The sequence below is a fragment of the Metarhizium robertsii genome (genome assembly GCF_000187425.2).
Source record: "Metarhizium robertsii ARSEF 23 chromosome Unknown MAA_Scf_4, whole genome shotgun sequence".
In the NCBI taxonomy this organism is placed as follows: Eukaryota; Fungi; Ascomycota; class Sordariomycetes; order Hypocreales; family Clavicipitaceae; genus Metarhizium; species Metarhizium robertsii.
In genome coordinates this window covers 481,790-501,578 of record NW_011942182.1, presented here as the reverse complement: position 1 = coordinate 501,578, position 19,789 = coordinate 481,790, and the positions used below count along the sequence as shown (strand labels likewise).

The 19,789-nt window shown below is 50.0% G+C and overlaps 5 protein-coding genes across 5 annotated transcripts; 2 read left to right on the top strand and 3 right to left on the bottom strand.

The window, feature by feature from the left end:
• Positions 1–1,680: 1,680 nt before the first annotated feature.
• On the bottom strand, positions 1,681–2,502 carry MAA_09507 (umta; the record flags this gene model as incomplete). Its single annotated transcript, XM_007827505.1, has 1 exon — positions 1,681–2,502. The coding sequence occupies one exon, from the start codon at positions 2,500–2,502 to the stop codon at positions 1,681–1,683; it is 822 nt and encodes a 273-aa protein (XP_007825696.1).
• A 2,626-nt stretch (positions 2,503–5,128) lies between these two features.
• On the bottom strand, positions 5,129–5,977 carry MAA_09506 (Ser/Thr protein phosphatase; the record flags this gene model as incomplete). Its single annotated transcript, XM_007827504.1, has 1 exon — positions 5,129–5,977. One exon carries the CDS (start codon positions 5,975–5,977, stop codon positions 5,129–5,131), a length of 849 nt encoding a protein of 282 aa, XP_007825695.1.
• Positions 5,978–6,623: 646 nt separating this feature from the next.
• MAA_09505 (Protein kinase, catalytic domain protein) lies at positions 6,624–7,626 on the top strand (the record flags this gene model as incomplete). The annotated part of the gene is made up of 2 exons (XM_007827503.1): positions 6,624–6,939; positions 7,025–7,626. 2 exons carry the CDS (start codon positions 6,624–6,626, stop codon positions 7,624–7,626), a joined length of 918 nt encoding a protein of 305 aa, XP_007825694.1.
• Positions 7,627–9,324: 1,698 nt separating this feature from the next.
• MAA_09504 (Ankyrin repeat-containing domain protein) lies at positions 9,325–15,968 on the bottom strand (the record flags this gene model as incomplete). The annotated part of the gene is made up of 10 exons (XM_007827502.2): positions 9,325–9,509; positions 9,572–9,804; positions 9,857–9,992; positions 10,063–14,787; positions 14,872–15,001; positions 15,059–15,271; positions 15,329–15,391; positions 15,445–15,513; positions 15,619–15,889; positions 15,949–15,968. 10 exons carry the CDS (start codon positions 15,966–15,968, stop codon positions 9,325–9,327), a joined length of 6,045 nt encoding a protein of 2,014 aa, XP_007825693.2.
• A 2,709-nt stretch (positions 15,969–18,677) lies between these two features.
• Positions 18,678–19,262, top strand: MAA_09503 (uncharacterized protein; the record flags this gene model as incomplete). Its single annotated transcript, XM_007827501.1, has 1 exon — positions 18,678–19,262. One exon carries the CDS (start codon positions 18,678–18,680, stop codon positions 19,260–19,262), a length of 585 nt encoding a protein of 194 aa, XP_007825692.1.
• Positions 19,263–19,789: the final 527 nt, after the last annotated feature.

Here is a 19,789-nt window from a genome sequence, read left to right as displayed (position 1 = left end):
AATATAAAAACTTTAAGGTATAGCTATTTTATTTTAGGGTCCGAAATATCCGTTAACCTTTTTGTAAAGTGTAAATATATTAAATGCGGGGTTATTTAGGTTAAATATAACGGGATTTAAAGCCAAGATCTGGAGTTACCTACTTTTAAGTTGCCCCCGCAAACTTATTAAAGCTAATATATTAACCTTCTCCTACAACTCCGAGTATTTTATAAGTAAATTTTAAATTGTTATATATTAGACTTCCGTTGGCGCTTTTAGACCAGACTAGAACATTCCAATTAGTATAAGTGGCTTTGCCGGATCTAGAAACAAGTACTTTAATAATAAAGCTATTTAGCTCTACAAATTAAAAAAAGTAATAAGATATAAAGATCTAGTTTATCTCTTAAGATTATCCTCTGAAATCCTGCACAATCCGCACTACCAATTCAAATCCTATCTTACACATCTCAAGCTATTCAATAAAAACAATGCGTCTCTCAAACTTGTTTGTTTTTGCAAGTGCCGCTACAAGCGCCATCGCCCAATACTACGGGGATCAATACGACATCGACAGCGCTCAATACAACATCGACGATACTGAATATGACGGCACTGAGTTCATCTCACGCCCAGCGGTAGGCCATGTCCCACTCCCCCAGAGAATACACATCAATTAGCGTCAGTCGGCTCACACAGCGCAGGCAGTCGTCTATAGCGGCAAGAATAACCAAGCGATCATGCCGACTGGCAGGTGTGTGCGTTTGTTTAATCTCGTGTAAGCGTAGGAAGCTCTCGCAAAGTGACGATGCCCTTTCTTAACAAAGATTGATAGCAAGGGAAAAGTCAGCTCGCTTAAAGTAAACGCGCATTCTTGCACGCTATACAAGTAGGTACCCTGCTTCACACTGGGATCGAATTTATTTTAATATCGCGCAGGGATTCGGAATGCCAGCATCCTTATCCGCGGACGTACCTCCACAACACTCACCCAGTGACTGTATCTGGACCTCCTATCAAGTCTTATTCCATAAAATGCAATTAAATGCTTGACTGGACGTTCGAGAAGGGATGAGGTCCTCACAGGAGGCCAAAGGAGTGACCATGAAAGTCGCGAATGGCGGATTTTCCAGGACGCCTTTGTACAGGTTTTTGCCCCTATGTCCAGAGTATGGTGTATTCTTAGGGTTTTCCCTGTACTATAATGCGAATGCAAAGGCTCTCTTTTGTATTGGGCTGTGATAACATTGACTTGCTGGAATGTGATGCACTTGGGAAGTAACTAAAATTTACTTTTTACATAAAAATTACTTTCTTACTATACATGACAGGAATGTGGAATCCCTCATAGCTGACACTCATTGATCCGGCCCGCCTGTCACGAGGATGTGTTGGCGTGGATGCTCAATGAACCGAAACGAGATCGGATTTACAGAGTCTAATAATCCTCCCAGGCGTTCTCCCCGGTCAGAAACGGGTAACAATACATCATGTACAGTAATTCTTGTCTTTTGGCACAATGTACAGAGTACACAAACCAGATTCCTCCACCGAAACCGTCGCGCGCCTCTCACCGCGCGCATCCTGCCACGCCCCCCGACCCGCGATCATCTGTCACGCCTTTGGCTTCTGAACCCAGGCTATACCCCTTCCCTGTTGTTAGCCATCGATTCCAATATGGCACTTTGGCAAACGCACTCACCACGTAGAATAGCCATGGTAAGCCTTATTCCTCAACGCCTCTCGAACTCTTGCCAGCCACGACTGCACCTCGGCATACTCCCAACCCATAACCCTGGTCAATTTGTACAGAAAGTAGCCTTCCAGCGCCGTCTCGGTAGTTATTCTATTGAACAGCCCTACCTCCTTCCACTTCTTATCAGCCGGCCACTCACCCATGGGCGTCTTGATAGCCTTTTTCTGCACATCGCGGAACCCAGCCTCCTCCATCCACCTGATCCAATTATCGTCGTCGATGACTTCAGTAGTGTGGCCTGACCTCCTGCCCGTCTCGGCAAATAGATTTGCCGCCTCGTTGAAGGCGTTATCCGGCGGCAGGGACCCGTCGTCTGATACGACTCGGAATCCGCATTCTTGGTGCTCCAACCAGCCGCCTGGCTTGAGGCACCGAAAGCATTCACTATATAACCTTGTCCAGTCCTTGAAGCAACCTGCCATGAAGCGGATATGTATGTAATCGAATGTGTTGTCTGGAAACGTCCACTCCTGCGAGGCATCGTCTAGTTCAAAGACGCAGTTTGGCGGCACCCAATTAGGCAGCGTCGGCGAGAGATCAGTCCCAATTACCTCGGCTTCGGGGAACTCGGTTGCGAAATCACTGACTACGAGGTTAGTATCGCGCGTCGGTGTAAACATGCGGCTATCGTGACAAACGCGGTTTTCGTACATGGCCCAAATGCCTGTTCCTGTGCCTACGTCTAGAACCTTTTGCGGGTTGCGTAATGGCGCGAAGAAGAGTTTGTTGTCAAAGGCGAGACATAACTTGTGGTGGCTGGCCATGTGTTACCATGTTGTCTTTTTCAGCACCAGGATCAAAATCCCACCAGAACCGGAACCTACTTTAGATCGAGACCATCGTTCTGCTGCTCGTCGTTCGGTCCCCTGTGCTGCTTGTCAGACGCTTCCTGCTTGGTTGCTTACGGTGCAAGGTGTTTAAGGATCGGTCAATACCAATACTCGACGTCCTTGTAGTTATGGTACGTCCGTCCATGGAGCTTGCGATACTCGAGAATGGTGGAGGCGATGGAGGATGTGGAAGGGGCACTACAACGCGGGTCAATATTTACAATCCCGAAAATAGTTTTTAGATGGAGAAAAGCGCGTACATGTCATCACCTAGAGCTGAATCGCCATCGTCCTGGAAACTGGGGTCCTATGTAGAGGCTCAGACCGGGTAAGTTGAAGGCATCTGTAGCCTGCGAGCTTGGGTCTTACGGCTGCAATTTGGTCAGTGCGGTCGGCGCTTGAAGTGGCCGCAGATGACTGCAAATCATCTTTTTTGTTCATTGCGATGTTGGCGGGTGATGATGTTGACAGGCACACGAAAGGATGGATTGAGGTTTCGCAAGGTTTCGGGAGGGGTTGGGGTGGTCAACGCATTCAAATATTTCCGACAAGCTCCAATCGGCAGATGAATTGCTGACGCCACCGTGCTCAATAGCTTCTCTCTAATTTCCCGACCAGTCAAAACTCTGCTATTTGTGAATCTAGTCAGCCATGGCTACTGCGCCAGGAGTCTGGGCTCCTATCAATTGATCGGACTAGTCCAAGCCGCCATATTGTTCTCATTTACTAAAACTGCAGCTAGCGCGGAGAAAGATATACATGTGGTCAACTGGCAGATTTAAAGTGGATTGTAATCGGCAATTTCAGATCGTTTCTCCTTATGCAGGCACCGTGCTTTACCGCAGTCGGGGGCCGGTAAACACCAAGGAGCGGAAGCCAATATGCGAGTTATCCTCGCCACAGCTTCTCGCCAAAAACTAGCGGATGGTTTGTGTTTGATGCCCTGTAAAATATGGACCGTGTATACAAGTCGTTCGAGGACTGAATAATCTGTCCATAACATGTGTTGCGAACGCTGGGCTAGGCTTGAATTGAGGGTCCTATGTGCGCCCTGTATAGCACTTTATTACCTAGAGGCCTAGGCATTGGTATAGCGTGTCGATACGTAACTATCTTATTTAAATCCATACAGTATCTTTTGATCACAAGGGAAGTCTCATATAATACGATTACTGTAGTGCAAATAGCAAATGTCGCTTGCGCCACCACGTTGAATAAGTGCGGCTGCGCCAAAGACAGAAAGCAGCCGGCAACAAGACAACGAATTGCCGCAAGATATATAAATTAGACTTAGCAAAGTTATTTTTCTTATTTGAAGGCCTTAAAAGGCTCCGGTAAATTCTTCCGATATACGCCAAGCTCGTGTTGTCCTGATTACAAAGGCGTCATGTTGCTAGATGCTGCTAAATTAATAAAGCGACAGTACGTGTTTCTCGTTCCTACGCCCAAGATCTTTACTCGCCGATATCCAAAAACTGCCCAAGTCCATTACCAACACTGAGGCTTCATCTAGTCTTCCTGTCTGTCTTTGGCCCTTGCTGTGGTTGTTCCAAGTCCCTGGAAGTGACACTGTTACTTATAACTGTTCTCTTATCCATGCCCCATGCCAATGGGGACCAATGACAGATACAGCATGAATTCGACGCTGCAGCCTGTTCGCTACACAGTGAATGAAGATATACTAGGAGGAAGCGGGATGCTAAAGGGTCAGAGGTACATGGGCTGTAAGATGCTGCGCATCTACGCAGCGCTTATAGTATTGTGCCTTAGCAAGTGTATTTGATTTTGAGAGAAAAAGACTTGGAGACGAAAGCGAGAGCAATGGATTGCGCAATGATACTCTAATAGACTCAAACTTTTGGTGAACAGGCTCGACGGTACATGTACGCTAATCGAGATCAGCTATTATTTGTCCTAGCCTGCAGATTTACGGCTGCTGCGATGAAAATGTATCCAACCGTATGCAAGGGACTGACTCAAGTAACCTCGACAGGATTAATTTCCTAATACGAGGCTCGGGCATTACCTCTCTTGGAGCGGCGTTACCACAATAGTTTGCAGTGCATCAACATAGCCACGATGACGGCCGACGTGCGCGCATTTTCTCATAAACTGGATACTATGTAACACGAAACTCGGCAAATGCTAGAAAGCATTGGCAACTGTAACTGAAAATGGGTGAGGGAAAGAATTAACCCATGAAAGTGACTGAATGTATTCAGGACTTTGTCTTCCTTGGCTTCTCCTCTCAATCTTTCCATCATTGTCTGCTAAACGGACAAGTCTAACTTTTACAATTATCCAAGTTTTCCGTGACCATGAATCTCCCAGCTCTTCCTGTCGTAATGTCTGTCATGCTTTGATTAGGCTCGTCAGTAAAGTTAGGTCTCCTCGGCCCAGCATTTGAACCCCCAGCAAACTTGGCCACCGAAAAGAACGTCATGTCAACGACCGACAGAGCTGCACGACTGCTCCAAAGCATTCTGTTCACAGGCAAGACATCATATAAGATTGATGACATTCATGCCCGCATATTTTGAGACGCTGGGCATACATCAAGCTATAACTCGATAGTCATTCCCGGATCAAAGTTGTGAGATTTCCCAGACAGCTTTTGTGTCATACTACCCGGCAGCACGTATCCCCGCTGGTTGGCCACCAGTCTGACGCCCTTCCGCACCAACTCTGTCGAGTAATGTGTATGGCCAAATGCCCAGGTATGAATGCCAGCCCAGCCCTCCTGATCAAGGAGATCGGTCGCGAAGGCGGGCGTCCAGGGGTTATTTGAATCTCGAGGCGCAGAAGTGCCCTCCACGCAAGGCGCGTGGTGCGTCGCTATCAGAAGCTGTCTTTTGGCGCTCTGCTCCTTGGCTGCCTGAGCAACCTTCTCGCGAAGCCATGCGGCCTCCTTGGCGTGGACTTCGTTGTGTGTCTGGGCGGACCACCCGTCAATCTTCTTGAAGTCATTGATCTTGGACTCAATGAGAGCGGATGTCTCCTCTGGGATGGCGGACCAGAGCGTGCAGCCGATGATGGTCAGTGCCGAGTCCGGATCGTCCCATCGGGTCTTGTCCAGGAGAATAACGGAATCGGCAAGAGACGGTTCCTCCACAAGACGCCGCGCTTCTTTGAGCCCTGCGTGATAGTCTAGACCATAGAACTCGTGGTTTCCTAACACTAAAAAAATGTTTTGATACCGGGACACCTGCGCCTCGAGAAATTTCAAGTATCCATCGTAGTCGATGAGCCGTCCGATGTCTCCTCCTAAGAGCAGAAATGGTGCAGATGCAGGGAATGTGTAGGACAAGTACTGTTGGCCGACCTCGAGATGCAAGTCCGAGAGAAGTTGGATTCGAGGACGTGATGAGCGGCCTTGGCATTTGAGAATAGTACTCAAAAATGTTTTCATGGTAGGCGGCTGGGAGATGGGGGAGAAGACTCGGAGGTGGTCAACCGGACTTGATTTGATATCTGGCCGCCAGGCGTGGAGTGCTTTCATGTATCAGGCGCTTGAGGTGGCAGGCTATTATTGGCCGGGGGCTTTCTAATAGCTGGTGGGGTTGATCAAGATCATCGATAGTGTCAATCCAGTGTGGCGGCTTTTATCCGCCTGGAACGGAAAATCAGGGGAAATTAAAAAGAATCTCATGTCTCCGTAGTACTCGGGAATTTAGCGTGGCCCACTCGCTTACAAATTAAGTTATTTCTCATCGCTATTCGTCGGACACACTAGCTTTTGGTAGTATCCGTTGATTCTGGGGATGGCCCACCAGACCCATTAACACTACCATGGCAATGAGAGACTTATCCCGGCGTATCGTGTGAACCAAAAGCCAATCGCGTGCTACTCACTTGAGTTACAGAATCGAGAAAAATCAATGTGCAGAGCTGCGTAGGTCGATTATTTGAAGGCCCTTGTTGCCGAAGCACGCTGTGTAGACGGCACTGCTTCGACGTCAGCGATTTAATCACGTGACGCTCGCAATTACGCCTCCTTGCAGCCCATGGGCCCATAGTTCACATGTTCACATCCTTTCATACCATCATAATCCATCATGGTACGCTCATTATTTTCAAAACAACCATCATTTTGGAAAGCATGGCGGCAACTTCTCAGTAGTATTTACCTAAAAATATCTTCTTTAACTCTTTATGTCCTCCGCCTCAATGTATCACACCCGAATGCAAACTCGCCCGAGCTGGTTACGCTACCCGCCGCATCTTTCCCGGGCTCGACTGCCCTCTTTTTCCGTCTACGTCCAGGTATCATTCTGAAAGCTCCTGTCAAGGTAGGCGAAGATGAGATTTTGCGAAAGCGAGACAATGTGGATCATTACTTTAGCATCGAAAAGCAGATCCTTGGCAGGCTAGGTAAACATCCGAGGATTGTCAGGTCCGTTGCTCATTTCCAAAGGGCTTGTTTTGTTTTATTAACCCGATGGCTCTAGACTTCTAGGCTCACGAACCGAATTCCCGACTGGCCTGCTCTTTGCTGAGGCTAGTCACGGAAATCTCCAGTCCTTCTTGCATCAGTATGGCAACGAAATTGCACCGAGCCTTCGCCATAAATGGTTTATTCAGGCAATTGAATGCATCCTGTTTATCCACAGCAAGGGTGTTATACACTGCGATCTAAGACCCGAGAACTTCCTCGTTCATGGCGCATTGCCTCTATCGCTCGACTTGTGCCTATGCGACTTTGGCGGATCAACTTGCGAGGACCTCCAGCTTTCCGGCGGAAAACTTCCCAACTCTGGCTTTTTTAACCCAAACGATGCCTGGGAAGCGACTTATGCCGTTGATATTTTTGCCCTTGGATCTGTCCTGTATACCATTATTACAGGTCGGTGGCCTTTTCGTGCAACTACTGGCGAATTTACTTCCGTGGAGGAAATGGAGGAATACGATGCATATGTAGATGGCCGCTTTGCTGATGGCATTTTCCCGGAAGTTGAGGGAGTTTTCGGCGGTGAGATTATTCGGGGATGTTGGACAGGTCAATTCTCTCGCGCTGCAGATATTATGGCAAGTGTTTCCCAGTTACAAATCAAGTACTAGTATTTGTTTCAACATGTCCAGCACACATGTACCAGAGATGCCGCCAATTTGCAGAGCCGATATCGTAACAACTCAGGGGTTTCTACAATTAAATCGTCCGCACTTGCCCGCCTCTCTCCTCGAGCCCAGAGGCAGTCGCTTAAGCTCATGGTTTGGCTTGGATGGATTATCACATCTCTCAAATTTGACGTCCTCAGTGTGCCGGTCTCCGCACTGATAAATCCTGGTAGCGTAGTATTGAGTGCACATGATGTACTGATGGAGGTTCCTAACAGTGTTGATTGTGAGTGTGTAGCCAATGTGACATCCAACAGGCGGCAAAACACTTACTTTGATCACAGCTTAGCTATAACTGACCTGGAGAGATGAACTGACTTGCGCGAACCATCTTCGTGTGAATGGTCGTTACACTTTATGTGTTATGAAGCGACTAGGCAGCAGCGGGCTCCCACCTCGTTAATGCATGAAACTTCGGTGACGGACGGGTTGTCAATCTGTTGGCCAGTTGAGTGGTAGGTGCTGAATGGCCTCTATCACGCTGTGGATGGAGAAACAGTATCCAACAACCAATTAGAAGTGGTATTTAACCGCCGAAGGTGCTTTAAGCTCGAAGCAAGACGAAATGCTTCCGCGGGCGACCAATCATCTCAAACCCACCACATATAACAGGAGCTCTGGTGCCTGTTGTTATTCCTGGCCAGCCATTTGGCCTCGTTTCATAACAGCGGCTGGAGTAACAAGGCTATTTTTGAGCCATGCGGAACGATGCCCATCACCCTGCGGCACATGGGCACGGGGTTCCAAATGTTCAATGTTATCAAGTGTGTGGGCGGGACGTGGTGAGTCATGGCTCTGTCAGAATTACAGCTCAGCGAGATAGAGGGGTCAATCAATCCAAACAACCAATTTGAGTCGATGCTATCAATTCTCAATAAGTTCGTACAGACATGGGATGACATCTGGACCCAAAAGCCTTTACTTGCGGCTCAGGGCCTATAAAATCTGACATTTTATACTGCATCACGACATGACATTTGCGTCTGTTGCTCGGTCTCTCCGGGTGTCTGGTCTTGGGAATATTGACCAGACGTAGACCGGCGGAAAAACTTCACCTGGAGCCTCTGAGGGCTCTTCACGTCATCGTGCGTGATGACAACTCCCAACTCCACAGAACATCGATCTATTGGGTCAACATTGTTGACGGCGAAATGGGCCAGTGGAGCCCAGGTATACCGTTGACCTCTTACAACAGCCCATCAATCGCCCGATAGCCTGAGCAGGTCTAAGCGGTTAGCTGTATAATATGTTTGGCTCTCAGTGACGTGACGACGAAGGCGCTCAGGGACGATTTCCAGAACCACTAGTTAATATTAGGGCTAAAAACAACTTGACTCTTTATCGTTTCGGGCAAGACACGTGTAGCCTTGTATGACGGCATGTCTCTGTGCCTGAGCTCACCGAGTTCATGGCCGGTGCGTTGGGGCGTGCGGATAAGCAGACTGGAACTTGTGGACCGGATTAAAGGGAGGAATTACCGCAGGCCATGGTGATTGGAGACCAGACGAGGAGACGTGGGTATGCATGGTGAAATACCCGTGAGGAATTCCGACAGGCTGACACAACCTCGGGTACCATAATGTTGGCCAGCGTTTTTACCCTTGCGGATTGTTGTACCTCTAATATCTCCAAGTCACTTTCTTACATTGCTTCTCCGTGGGGAGGCTGGTGGTATTTACGGCTTCCGCTTCGACTTCGCTTGTATCGAACCGTGTCGACATTCTCTCCAGAGATATGCGTACGCCAGTCTGACGAGTGTCGACGAAGACCGCCGGATAAAGCTTTCCGGAAGGGTGGCGAAAAGCATGCTCTACAGCCACGTTCAGCTGGGATTAGATCACAGTCCAGAGAAGGGGGGGGGGGGGGGGGAGGGGTCATGAAGCCGTACCTAGTAGCTGTCTACCTTTGGTGAAGTAAATGGTTCCTTTCTTCGCATCCACTCCGCATCCAACAATGTCCCCTTCACCATACCATCTCGGTTCGAAAAATCCAGTTGACTGCACACCACTTGCGCGCACCTCCCCGTTGTGAGCATAGTAGCCACAGGAGATAGCCGGGTGTCCAAAGCTGAGCTTGCTACTCAGAGGAGCGATATCACTGCAAAGACCGATGCCGAGCGTTCTTTTGGTTCGTTAGAGCGCGACTAAAGGAATAGGCATGTGATATAACTTACTGGCATCCGTCTCTGTAGCCTTTCTGCACCTTGATTTCGAAGAAAAAGTCCTGACCGTCTGGGATACAATGGTTCGCTCGAGCCACAGCTACTCCATACGGGTCACACGTTAAATCAATCACGTCTCCCACGCTAGCTAAACCATTATAGGTTAATAATGCGCTTGCGATCAAAGTTCAGAGAGGCGTTACAAAGCACAAACTCACCAAATACCTCTACAATCTTCGGGTCTCTCACTCGCGGGGTCTGCTCTGCCCCTATACATGGAGAGAGTGCGGCATGCCGGTCGTCCAGGTGCCATTGAGTAGGTGTCTTCATCTCACCTGATGACTCGTGGGTGGCGCCAGCGCCTAGAATTTGTTCTTCCATCTCCTTACGGCCGTAAGACCTGGCGCATTGCAACGGCGTCCACCCGTCGTCATCTGCCACGGTTGCTTTGACGCCAGGCGTGGTGAGCAGCGTTGTGAGGCGCCCTCCATTGTTAGACATGATGGCTGCGTGGATTGCTAGCTCACACAACTTCAAATACTCCTCGGATGGAAGTCTTTTGCAAGCTTCATGTATCTCGTTGAAAATGTCATCACTTGGCATCCGACAGGCCAAATATAACGGACTATGCCCACGGACGCCGTCCAGTGGAAAACCAAGTCTTGTATGCTGACAAAGAAATTTCGCCAATTCCTCGTCGGCGAACAGGATTGCATAGTCCAGCGGCGTCCTCCCTTCGTGATCTCGCTTATCCGGATCGGCTCCTTTCTCGACCAGACACTTGGCTATGTCGTGATTGCCCATAATGGCGGCAATCGTCAGGGGCGTCTGGCCGATGGTATTAGCAGTACTTGTCGCGACTTTTGGGTTTTCTAGAAGATGGGAGACCATGTCCATGCTATCTGCCGTCACAGCAAGGCAAAGCAGCGTTCCCAAGCCAGAGTCGAATATATTCGGATCGGGGCGTTTACGATGGACGGCCTTGAAAATGTCCAACTCGCCATACAGTGCGGCAATGTGTACGGCACGTCCGATATCTGCCCCGAGACGAAGCAATGCCTCGACGGCACCGAGCCGCTCTAGGGCTACCGCGAGTACCAGTGGTGTAATACCACAAAGCCCGCGGTTGGGTGTTTCGTCCACTTTGGCTACGTTCATATTTGCACCCTTCTTCACAAGCAGATTGATGCAGGCGACGTGGCCAGACTGAGCGGCAAGGTGCAGCGCCGTGGTCTCTCTAGTATTGCTGATATTAGGGTCGGCATCTTGATCTAGCAAAGCACGGAGTGCCTTGATGTGTCCGGCTTCCGCAGCCAGCAGAAGAGGTGTAGAGCCCGTGACATCCCTCGCGTTAGGGTCCGCTCCAAAGTCGAGGAGCAACTTGAGGAGCTCGTCGTCCGGTTCGTCGCTTTCTTGTTGGAGCTCATCCTTCGCTTTATCATCGCTCTTTTTTTCTTCATCAATGCTCTTGGCGTGGATGAAAATATCGTCTTCCTCGTCGATGATGTCCTCATTGCTTTCCTCAGCCTCTGAAAGGATGAGCGCAGACAGGTGGAGGGGAGTCATTCCCGCATACTTTTCATCACTACCAGGACATTTGGCATTCAGATTAATATCGGCTTTTCGCTTAGACAAGAGCTCTCGGACGAGCTTGGCGGTACCATGTCCGCTCTCATACGCCACCTTGCATGCTCTCAGGAGAGGTGTCAGACCGTCCATATCGATCTGGTCGACGTCAAGCGTTGGTGCACCGTCGAGAAGCGCGGTTACGATATCCAGATTCTTGGTCTCTACGGCCATTGATATAGGCAGCCTACACCCCTTATTTCCAAGATTGGGATCAGCCCCGACCGCTAAAAGCGCCTCTACCATATCGGCGTTTTTAATCACCACCGCGAGGTGTAGGGCAGCGTTACCGGTGGTGCTGTCAATCCAGTTGAGAACAGAGACGTCACACGATGCCAAAATCTTTGTGACGCCTTTCCAGCTGTTCAGCACCGCTACATGCAGGAGATTACCAGTCGGCACTGCATACTTTGAATCCAGAAGGAGCTTAACAATCGGCTCGTGCTTGCCCACTGCCGCGAGCATTATGGCTGTGTTTTCAACTGCCGTGGCAGTCTCTTTCTTGAGTGATGTGTAGTCTAGGAGCCACTCAACGACGTGGAGGTAGCCCGCCTCTGCGGCTATATGAAGAAGCGTCCTCCCTGTTCCGTTGGCCGTTGTGCCACCGAGAGCCGAGTCATCTTTGAACAACTGTATGATGGCAAGGCTCCCGGAAGACGCAGCAATGTGAAGGGGACTCAATCCCTTCTTGTTGAAGGAGTCAATCGGGACGTGTTTTGAATCCATAAGCTTCTGAAATAGTCGCACATTGCCGTGCCGTGCGGCGAGATGGAGCGCGGTATTTCCGTCTACATCCAGCAATGGTCCGCCGGCAAAGGAGACTTCGTTATACCACTGAAGGATGTATAAGGCACAATCGTTGGTTCCCTCCTGACATGCGGTGGCGAATGCTGGGGAAAGAACCTCGCTGGTGTCATAGAAGCGCGAGCTCCGTAGCTCCGTCACGGTGCTAAGATGACCGTTCTTCGCAGCTAGTTCGACTGGCGATGGGATGCGAGCAACTTCGCCGGGCAACGGCTGAACTTCAACCATCGACTGCTCCCCTTTTTTCTCTGCCACAGTGCCAACTTCAAGGAGCGTCTTGACCACTGACGGGAACCCTCCTTCGGCAGCATAATAGAGCGGCGTGTATTTGCGGTCATTCAGAATGCCTGGCCTGGCCTTCATATTAAGTAGTGTTTCCACAGTCTTCAAATGTCCATTCGATGCTGCTAGATGTAACGGGGTATTCGAATCCCTTGTCTGGTTGTTTGTTAGAAGCACTTGCGAGACTCGTGTTTCATCAGCCAGTGTTGCCGGGTCATTTGCGGCAATAATCATACATTTCACAATTTCCTCGAACCCCCCTTCTGCCGCGTAGTAAAGAGCACCATAGCCCTGCTCATCGACGCTCGCCAGGGGAACTTTGGCGGTAATCAGGAGCTGAACAATCGCCCGTTGACCAATCCTTGCTGCCAGGTGCAGTGCAGTGAGATTCGTATGGGCTGCCACAGCGTTAAGATCAGCCCCTTCAGATTGGAGCTTCGCAAAGCTGTCAACATGTCCACAACGGGCTGCTTGCAGAAGGGGTGTGTAGACGCCGTCCGGTCCGCCTCTGGAGTTTATGTATGTACGATGGGTTTTGAGTAGCTCAGTCACAGTTGCGTTGTCGCCGAGCCAGGAAGCTCGGAGCAGCGCGCCCTCGGCTCTGACGCCGAGTTCGGCAAGAAGTCGAATCACATTCGCATGACCCTTAGTTGCGGCGTATTCCATGGCCTTTGTTAGCTCCGTATCTTTATTCGATGGATGTACGTTAGCGACAAGTTCGGAGAGAACCTCGGTCAATCCCAAGTACGCGGCTACTTGAATCGGTGTCCTTGGAAATGACTCTTCTTCGGCGGATCGCGTCGCATAGTGGGAATATATGTCCAGCCATACGGTGAATTGCTCCTCATTTTGGAGAAGTGATAGCACCACCGGCTTTGCGGTGGCTTTGTCCCTGACTTCATGATAATGTTGCGGCCAGTGAAGAGCCGCGTATTCTGCCAGTCTATGCTGTTGCCGGAACTCTGTGCTGTGCTTCCACGATGGGCCGATTTGCCTGAGGTATATGAGACACGTGGTGAGTATATCAAGATGCACATCGCCCTTGCCTAGAGCGTTGAAGTCTGCGAGAACGAGGTCTTGGTAGATGCGGTGCCGCATTTCCACCAACTCGCCCGAGATCCGGATGATGGGACTAAGCTCATTCTCCAGGTCCCTTCGAAAGTCCCATAGGATGGACTTTTGTAGGTGTTGCAATGTGAGCGTCTCTGTGCTCGTGCGAGCAAGAGCGGCCCAGACCGCGAGCTCCTGCACTGTCATGGGCCGTAACGAACCAATAAGCCAGGGCAAGACCGCTGCGCCCAAGCGTCCATCATGTAAGAAGTCATATTTAGTCGCTAGCGTTCTGAAGAAGACTGTAAAGTCCGCGGGAAGAGTGGCGACCATGGCAATCGCCTCACCGGTGGTGGACAGGGTTTCGCCCTTTTCGAGAAAGTCCATCTTCTGGCATAATTCAAAGAGTGTAGCGGATCCCGTCCACAGCCTTTTAACTTGTTGGGATTCAAGATCAAGGGTCTTCCAAGCCGGGTTAACCGCAGCCATGCTGCTTATCCTTGTCTTAGCAAGCCGCTCGAGCTCTCCAGCTGCTAGTATTCGTTCCTGCAAGTAAACTACTAGCGGATACCCGGGCGTCCCATATTGCACATACGAGGCGGAGCCAACAGTAAGAACCTTGAATTCGCCTTTAGATGAAGTTCTCATCTCGCCGAGATCGCGGAGCAGTTCGTCCCGCGCCTCGGCGGTATAGTGGTCAAGGGCGTCGATGATACAAAATGTCGCTTTTCCGGCGCAGCCTGATAGTATCGAACGCAGCAGGCCCCTGAACGTTTCTTTGGTGAAGATGCCCTCTTTTCTGAGCCATGAGCAATGGGGTGTGGTAGAACGATATGAAGATGGCGATAGGAGTGCTTGTTGGCAGAAAGAATGCCAGAGACTCACCGTCGAGTTTCTCGGGTTGGATCTATGGCATGCTGAATAGGAAAGGACAAGGTTACCACCTTCTCGCAGGTGGCTTGTGACTTGGGTAGCAAAAAGCGATGTCCCGGTCCCAGGTAGTCCCACAATGTGAAGCACCGGGTTCTCTGTGCCCGAAGCCCAGTCATTATACTCTTCCCATGTGGCCCATCTTGCGAAATCACTCGGGATCGAGCGGTGTGCTGGCGTTCCAAGCTGGCGCATTCTTGGACTCAGCTGCGCCAGAGACGTCGAGAAACTGCGCGTAACTTCTTGTGGGTCTGACAAGAGTAGTTAGAATTATACAAATTTCTTGAAAGGCATCATGAGGCACTTGCCTTTGCTGTCGAGACTGAGATGGGTACTGATGACGCGCCGGATTGTGTCAGCCCATGAGACTTGGTCGCTGACCTTCCACATCTCTTTTGGGTCGCAATCCAAGCAGTGTATCTGATCACAGCTGTAGATTGGACTCGGGATGTTCTCTCGGGTGACCTATTTTGTTGGTAATCTGTCAAGCTAGCGACTCGGAGAGCCAGAAGCGTAACATACCACGGCATAACGACTCTCACGAGACAAAAAGTTTATCATGTGATGAGTTCCAGAAATTCCTTCAAATTCAGTCTCGAGTTGAGACGCATAGTCGGGCAAATAACGTATAAATGAGGCGAAATCCAACACAGACTCTGTCTGACCAAGCATCCTCACCATCAGGCGCTCCCAGGACAGATGCGTCGGCACTGTGTGAGGCGTCTCAAAGAAAAGCTATTTTACAGGTTACATTCAGAGTTCTCAGCAGATTATACAAAGCGGAAGTCTCACTACAGCAGCCGTTGCGCGTGCTACCCATTCAAAGCAGGGTTCTGAATTCGCCAGCAGGAGAGCCTGGGAGTACACTGTCAGAATCTTCAGCGAGAGCTCTGATGGCAGCTTCATACCTGTTTTACAACGAATCCTCCAATATCATGGCAGAGAAATACCACTTTTGGAGCGGGAATATTCGGTCCCTGAAACACCAACATTAGAAAGGATTACCTCCTAGAAGAGAGTAAAATCGCACAACGTGCTTCACTCGAGCACCACAGCCCTAGTTAGGTGTCCACGGTTCGTACCTGTTGCTTCGGACCGTCGTCATAGTTTGTCACATCTGTTGCCCTTTGTCCTTCCAACTTGGCCTTATTCCTATCCAGAGATTGCAATAGATTCAGGGCCGAGTTTCTCATGTCAGGCACGGTTATCATGACGTCTTCCGCAGAGGATTCAACAGTGTTGAAGACGATTCGGTGGGCATCCGAGAAATGCAGTGATAGATAGGAATGCATATATCCTAGGCCACCATCCGGAAGAGCGCTGTCTCCGGCGATGCCCGTTACCAGCACGAGACTTTGCGTCCAGTAAATTAGCTGAATCCGCCTAGGCAAGTCTCACAGTGGTTCACTCACAATGTCAAAGGAACAGCCATGGTTGCCCTCGTTGCAGCTTTTGCGGGGAGCTTTGCGGGGAGCTGAGAGGGCGGTTGTCAGTAGGTGGCGTAACGAAGCTGCGTGCGAGACGACGGTGATTGAAGGCAGGATGATGTAACGGAGCGCGCAGTCCGGTTCTCTCAAAGGCACAGTGTGGGCGCTTTATGTCGCCGTCAACATTCAACAAAGGGCTCGGGACAATATCGGCTACACAACAACAAAGAAGACATCGCGAGGCCCGAGGTAGGACACGGAGCGAGGAATGCCTCAAGCCTCCAACTCACACTGACTTTTTGTATTTATAGAAACTCCCCATCTCCAACATTTTCTTGCCGGTGAGGAGGATAAGAGTGCTTGAGCTTCCTGTCCTCCGCCCTCTTGAATGGTGATTCCGCCACTGGCTTTGGCCCTTGCAGGCCCCGTGGCCACCGCTCAGCTCGACGTTCCCCATGTGTATGATCTTCCAGATATCAACCACTGGGTCGATGGAAAATTTGTCCTCTGGTACGATGTGTAGACAAGTGCAGAGTGGGAGTCTTCGCCATGGGCGTCGCGGAACGCAAGTCTCATTCCTGCTTTGATGAATCTCTCTGCAGTATCAAATGTAACGAACCGCAAGTCAAGGATGAGAAGCGTAGCCTCCGGGCTCCCAGAGTACAAAAAGCCGTGATGAAGCAGGGCGATTGTTGCTTTCGAGGTTCAACTTGACTTTTATGGAATGAGATTTTTTGCTCGGCCTGCGTCTTGCTCCGCGGCTGTCTACCAATCTGACTTTGAGAAACAGGATAGAGATAAACGACGTCGTCGGTAGTCATGGTAGAACAGACTAATATCAGCTACTTATGGAGTATAGCTCAAGTCGTGTACCTTTATCGGTCGCAGGTGGCCATTGCTCGGGTTTAATAACAAAATAAGTCGATGGGCGTACGTATATAGTGATTTCTCATTCGACTCCCTCCTTGCAGATGAACTAGAAGGGAAAACAGCAATTCACTCGACAATACGGCAGGTAATACATCAAATTATTTCAAATTTGCCAAAGTCATGTTGAGCAGATTGTGACTGTTTCCAGCAAATTTGGCAAAAGTCCTCTGCATTTCGCTTCGGCGAACCAGGACCACAGCAGAGCTAGCTAGAGGGACTAACCGTCTTCATTTTGCAGTTTTATGATACCATGTCTAAATTGTAGGTTAGCAGTAGTGAGATGGGCAGCAGCTAACCAGCCCTCCGCTCACCCGGACCGGAATCTCGCCGGGGTCGAACCGTCTTCACGCACATACTGAACTGGTTACGCTAGAAGGATGTCAGGAACATATCCAAGGTCAACGTCTATGATGCCGAGATCCCCTGTCACACAAATGGAGCCATTGCTGAATGTCTTGAGGGGTTCGGCATTGAAATATGGAACTGGATACGAGTCGATCTACCGAGGGAGCTAATTGCCGAGGCATGTTGTCAAGTCGGAGAGATATCCCTGCATAGATCGGGGAATCAAGTAGTCCTCCGAGGGTGCCAAGGACCCAGGCAATTTTCTGTGGGGTTATGATGCGATGGTCAACATGTTTGAAAAATCTAGGGGCCGTTACGTGGTGAAAAGAAGCCAAAACTCACCAGGCCAGAGCACATGGTCAACATGTTTATGGAAAAGCTTTCTAAGAGACGACTGCTGCAAAACCTAGACCTAGACCTGGAAACTTAGAAGGCTCTTCGCGAGTTATATTAATGTTCAGAGTGAGTACTACACCCACGCAATCCTGTGTGGCGAAGATGCGGACACGTCTAGTAACCTTGTCTCGAATCTTGGTGCGAAGCGAAACCCCTGTTCACATTTTACTTTTTTTGGCGCAGAATGCAGGGTTTACAAAACCGTATATTCAAGGTTACAATTAATAAATCAAGCGGTACAAAACGGTGTACTGGAGAGGGGGTAGTTATGCATAACTAAGCTATAGTAAAGGCGTCGGATGAACGCCACGGGTCTCACCATCAGGCAGATGAATATTCTGGTCTGAACAAATGCAATAGCCATTATAACCATATGTAGAATTATGAAGGAAGAAAAGAAGAAACGAAGAGCTGTTACCTTGAGCTACTGTTGTCCGTTGTTTCGCAAGCCGACCTGGCCACTACCCAAGATGGACTTTGAAACGCAACCCGCAACACACCAGAGACCCGCAACCGATTAGCCCATACTCCAGATGTCAGCGATGTACAAAAGATTCCCGACAATCTCCTGACCCACATAGTTCCGACGGCCCATAATGACGTTGGAGAGTGAATTGGGCTACTGAGACTACATTCGAAACAACTCCGAAGTGCCCAAGTGCCGATCTCTGACTGCCGCGGCAGGCACGACACCGAATGGCGAACATGATCTTCTGAAACGGAAAATCAAGTCACATGTAGGGCCTGGATCGGCGATGCATTCTCAAACGACCGCTCTATCCTGGTTCAAACTCACAAAACCCTAATTCATTGTCCTTGCTGCGTCTCAAGCGTTGCTACATAAGCATACCCTAAGCTAATCAGTGCATAAAGAAAAGGAGTGACCGCCAATAATAAAACCGTCCTGTTGGAGACTCGCAATCCCGCAAGTTTGTCAAGTTTCCCTCTTATCAGAACCCTGCGTCGAGGCTGGCCCTTGATGCGAGGTACATAGTTTGCCATACCAGCAGTTAGTCTCGAGCTCTTTGAAACGCCCAATCGCAATGAAGCCGCCAACCCTCATCGCCATCCTCGCCGTGGCCGTCCACGCACACGCCCTCACCGCCAGCCAGCCAGCTCCCCAAGATCAACTCTCGCAAGAAAGCGAAGCGCTGTCCAAACGCGCGCGCCAGCCCTCCGCGCAAGCCATCGACGCCGCCGCCCGCTCCTGGCAAAGAGACACGGGCGTCGTGTCGCAGTTCCTGTCCACGGCCGAGTCCATGAGCCCCCAACAGCTCCAGCAGCAGGCGCGCGGCGCTCTGGCCGCCGAAAACGACGAGCTCAACCACAAGGCGGTGCTGGACCAAATGTTCCTCACGGGGGCGCGCAGGAACCGAGACGCGACCGTCCGGCAGGCCAACAATGTCCTCGACACGCAGGGCACGTTTCAGTTCGTCGTGGACGGGCTGCAGACGCTGTCGAGGCGCGGCGCGCGCATGTCGCCCGGCCAGGTGAGCGCCATGATTCGGGCGATTAACAACGACCGGTGCCCGCAGGTGTTGCCGGCGATTGATGCGTACATGGCTGCGGCGGCGGGCGCCGGGCAGACGGGGAATGCGCTCAGGGCGATACGGCCGAGTAACTGCTGATGAATTGCGGTGGACCTGTTTTGCTTAAAGATTCATGTATTGTCTTGTTTAGGAGCGGACTGGGAATATGACCGTGTGGGTTCGTGTATACCAAGTCGACTTGAAGGATGGTGGTGGAGTTTGTATGCAAAAAGAAGTCAACTTTGTAGTTTCTAGAAAATGCGAAAACCCTACTTGACATTATCAAATAGATATTAGATCACCTCCCAGTGCTTATAGGTCAATTTCACCCACCAGCAATCACATACGACCACAGCCGCCAGTAGAACTCACGATCCCGTCTGATCTCGTACGATAACCTGGCGAGCGCTAGATTAGTAGTTGGGTCGGTGACGACCAGCGAATACCTGGTGTTGTATGTTTTTTTTTTTTTGCGTACTGTAGTGATTCGTGTTTGCTCCGGTATATCCCGGTTCTCAAGTTTAGGTACGACTAATAATTAATCACATCAAGTTTATACAATCAGCCCTACCTCTCTACACCATCTATTTTTAGGCAGGAGTCAATCTAGCTCTGCTTCATGCCAA